This window comes from Epinephelus moara, chromosome 14 (genome assembly GCF_006386435.1).
Source record: "Epinephelus moara isolate mb chromosome 14, YSFRI_EMoa_1.0, whole genome shotgun sequence".
NCBI lineage: Eukaryota > Metazoa > Chordata > Actinopteri > Perciformes > Serranidae > Epinephelus > Epinephelus moara.
In genome coordinates this window covers 5525685-5530019 of record NC_065519.1, presented here as the reverse complement: position 1 = coordinate 5530019, position 4335 = coordinate 5525685, and the positions used below count along the sequence as shown (strand labels likewise).

The following is a 4335-nucleotide window of genomic DNA, read 5'->3' as shown; positions in this document are numbered from 1 at the left end:
CCTGGGAACACCTCGGGGTTCCCTCGGAAGAGCTGGCGGAGGTGGCTGGGGAGAGGACTGTCTGGGCTTCTTTGCTGAGGCTGCTGCCCCCGCGACCCGGACCCGGATAAGCGGAGGACGACGAGACGAGACGAGACAAAATAAAATAAAATAATATCCTGCGCCCAATAATTCGGTACAGGGTCGTGCTGAACCGAAAGTCGCGCACCGAACGGTTCGACACAAATACATGTATCATTACGGCCGTACTCTGTAATGCAAAATTAAAATAATACCACGATCTTGCCAGGTAAAGTCATGCATGGTGAAGTCAGACGGGTCTAGGTTTGTGAAAAGGCATATAGTTTACGAGCTTAGCTAAATCCAATGCTAAAGTTAGCTTAGATGACGTAAACCTGTGCTGCTCTTTACCTCTGCAAGTGTCTGCACTCTGCTCTGCACCCAACCTCTCAGTGAGCAAAGAGAACGTTTCATATTGTGTTAAGGCAGCTGTGAGGACTGTGAACACACTGTGATAAAGTCTTTGTTTGATGCATGTGAAGAATTTGATCTCTTTAAACATCAGTATGATTGTGCGTAAATTTGTCACATATTAACTTAGGAAAATATCCATATTGACATAGATGATTTCAACCGTACACCCAGACCTCTAAGTACCAACACTTGGTCAGTACTGACTTTGATACCACAGGTAGTGATGATGCAGTTTGTGGTTGAAGTTCAGGAGTTTTCAAAGCAGTAATCCAGTGTCTGTTTCTTCAGGTACGACCTGGCGCAGAACAACTCCATCCGTGAAATCGAGGCTGTGCGAGCTCACGTCTCCCACCTGCGAGAGGGCGTCCTGCGGCACTGCGTGATGGGGGATCTGAGCTTCAGGCCCAAAGCCGAGCTGCAGAGCCTCCTCACTCATCTGGACCAGGTGGACACGGCCAAGAACCCGTGCATCAGAGAGGCCCGCCGCCGTGCCGTGGTAGAGGTCCAAGCCATCATCACCTTCCTGGACCTCCGTGAGGCCCTGGCCCGCCGCCAGCCGGGCCCCAACGAGCACCCTTCGCACCGGGCCGTGTGGCTAGTCCTGGGGAGCCTCTCGGACCTCCAGGCCCAGGTGCTGGGCTTTGACGGCAAGCGGGTCGACAAGAGCTACATGATGCTGGAGGAGCTGCTGACCAAACAGCTGCTGACGCTAGACGCCGTGGACCCGCAGGGCGACGAGATGACCAAGATGGCGCGGAAGCAGGCGGTAAAGTTCGCCCAGAACATTCTCAACTACCTGGACATGAAGACAGACCAGTGGGAGTATTGATCCACTTTAAAAAAAAAAAGAAAGACATCACAGTGTGGTAGCCGTGTTGCCGGGCGGGGACACCGATGTGACGTCGCTGCAGTAAAGGAGCTGATAATGTGTGTAAATAAAAACCTGGTACGTTATCATTCCATGGGCTGTAAATATAGACTCAAATCCCCAGAATGCACTGCAGCAGCGCTTTTCTTTCGTCTCTTTGTGGTAGTTGTGGCCGATCCTGCTGAGAAGAACACAGAACTCCTTTTGTGAAACACACTTTGGATTTTTTTTTTGTGCTTTTTGAACATTTTCTTTTGAAATCTCCCGTGTGTGTGTGTGTGTGTGTGTGTGTGTGTGCGCGCGTGCGTGCGTGCGTGCGTGCGTGCGTGCGTGCGTGCGTGCGTGCGTGCGTGCGTGCGTGCGTGCGTGCGTGCGTGCGTGCGTGCGTGCGTGCGTGCGTGCGTGCGTGCGTGCGTGCGTGCGTGCGTGCGTGCGTGCGTGCGTGCGTGCGTGCGTGCGTGCGTGCGTGCGTGCGTGCGTGCGTGCGTGCGTGCGTGCGTGCGTGCGTGCGTGCGTGCGTGCGTGCGTGCGTGCGTGCGTGCGTGCGTGCGTGCGTGCGTGCGTGCGTGCGTGCGTGCGTGCGTGCGTGCGTGCGTGCGTGCGTGCGTGCGTGCGTGCGTGCGTGCGTGCGTGCGTGCGTGCGTGCGTGCGTGCGTGCGTGCGTGCGTGCGTGCGTGCGTGCGTGCGTGCGTGCGTGCGTGTGAGTTGTCATCTGTCGTCGTATCAGGTGTGTGTGTGGTGGCTGAAGCCTGCTACCAAAGCACTACATAATGCCTGTACTAGTGGTCGTATCCTCCAGACTGCACTTGATATCGATGAAGTGTGATGGATTGCTTCACAGTGGCTTCCCCCGTCTGGCCTGATTAATCTGAGTTGCCAATAGAGACAGTCAATGCATGTGTTGAATACAGTGACCCAATTAGACAGAGTCGACCACGGCTACCAGCTCGGCCCAGATTGTGATACCTGTTGGTTTGGCGCCAATTTTTGGGCGTCAAAATGGCCAACTATTCTGGAGCGTTTTTATTTTATTTTGCTGCAGTTTCGAATTAAAATCCGATTCTTTCTGGCGGAGCAGATGGCGTGAACAGCTGTTAAATGGGAATTTTAATCTGCACTTAAATTAAGATAGATTTTTGGGCCATTTCAGAGGCAGCATCAAAAGGTGAATCATCAGAAGCAGAGCTGAGGCGTTCCCACAAACGTCGAGCTGGTGTAGAAGCCAGACAATCTGTGTTTAAACAGCAGTTTGCATTATTGACATAAGGTCACTCTCCACTCCTGCGTGACCCCGTTTATCCCCTCTGTGTCTCTGGTAGCGCTCCAAACTCACACGACTGTTGTGGCAGCCGCCCTGAAAATCCTGCAAACCACAGCTGTCGTTGGCAGGCGGTCAAATGAGTAAAGAGACGCAGCTGAGATACAGACAAAGTAAGCAGGGAACTCAAAATCTGTAATGTTGTGAGGAAAAGACAGAAGTACCTTTCCCCTCGCTGCTTGTGTAGCTGTTAGTCTGTAATATGTTTCAAATGTTTGTTGTGACTCTGTACGATCGCGCTAGGCTATAAATGGATCAGGTTTTTAAAATTCAGAGATAGAAGAAGGAGAGGAGGCGAAATTTTTTTTGCTGCTGCTTTTTGTTTCTACCCACTGCTTTCTACTGAGTGGAGAAGTGCGACTGTGAGAGGTCCCCGGGGAGAGGAAGAGGAAGAGGAAGAGGAAGGGAGGTTGAGGCGCTGATATCCTCTGGATTGACACATCAAGGCTGAAGCTCACAGAGCCAACAGTCGGGTCCTGTGCGGTAGAGAGTATTGATGGTTATCACAGTCGACACAGCCTTCTAGAAACTTCTCGAAGCTGCTGCTGCTGCTGCTGCTCGAGACGGGAGGGGAGGGAGGGAAAGGACTGGAAGAGAAAGTCCAAAATCTCTGTGCCTTTATTTTCACCCTTCCCTGTGAGCTGGTTTGTGTAAAAGCAGCCTTGTAGTGTAAAAAGAAGCAAGCAGCTGCTCTTTTTTTGATACGTATCAACGCTGAAGCACCGAATGTGTTTACGGAGAGCACCTTGGCCGTTATCGCCGCGAAAAAATTTGCACTATTTGTCAGAAATTGAAGCTCTTTCAAATCAGTATTTGTTCCCTGGTGATGAAACACCAAAGGTGGAGGTGTTGTGGTTAATAATTTGTGGTAACACAGAATGACAATTCTACTTTACAGTAGGCAATAAGATGAGTCACATTGTGCTTTCACACTGCAAACAGCCTCGCTGATGGCGCCGATCTTTGGCTCCGAATGCAATTTGGCAACAGGAGCCGAAACACAAATGACAAAACAAAATTATTAGCTGACTAAATTACTTCACAGCTTCCTGCTGACCTCCGAGAAGTTAATTGTGGAAGAGTTGGTTTTTCAGACATTAATTCCTGCAGAAGATTTTGGATTTTCAGAGCTCATTCTTGACCCACCTCATGTAGGAGCTGCTCTGGAGCTTTTAATCATCACATGATCAGCTGAGACACTTTAATCCAGTTGACACGGAAATGTAGAGTTTTCTTGAGCATTTTGAGGAATTTAAAGCAGCTATAATGAATATTTTTATTTTAACAATGGATCAAATGATGTGTACGTAAAAGAGGTTGCTTATAGTGATGAACCAGCAGATGAACATCATCCACCTAAGTAGTTCTCCTCAGATTTACACAGTTTGTATCTTCCTGAGACCAGAACCTGTCATTTCTCCTAGCTATTTGGGATCAGTAGGACCTAATAAGTATAAAAAACTAAACATTTTAATAAAGTCCCAGTGTCCGCAAACAGGACGATAATAAATTCCCAATGTCTTCAAATGAGTACTTCCTAATTAACAATTTCTTGTTACTGTTGCTAACATTGGTAAAAGTTGTTCAAACTACAAACATTATTAATAAGAAATAAACAAATTTCAGTTATAAAATGTGATCAAGTTTTGGTCCTTGTCCACTTTTGTGTCGGGGT

The 4335-nt window shown here is 49.0% G+C and overlaps 1 protein-coding gene across 3 annotated transcripts in view; it reads left to right on the top strand.

The window, feature by feature from the left end:
- The window catches only part of bag5 (BCL2 associated athanogene 5), a 22647-nt gene extending 20965 nt beyond the window's left edge, over window positions 1–1682 (top strand). For 2 of the 3 annotated variants that reach the window (XM_050062778.1, XM_050062780.1), the window contains exon 3: window positions 763–1681. In XM_050062778.1, the coding sequence (XP_049918735.1) occupies window positions 763–1303 (541 nt within the window). In that variant the 3' untranslated portion in view covers window positions 1304–1681. Of the gene's footprint in view, window positions 1–762 lie in introns of all 3 variants that reach the window. The other variant, XM_050062779.1, reaches the window with a different exon arrangement.
- The last annotated feature ends 2653 nt before the right edge of the window (window positions 1683–4335 follow it).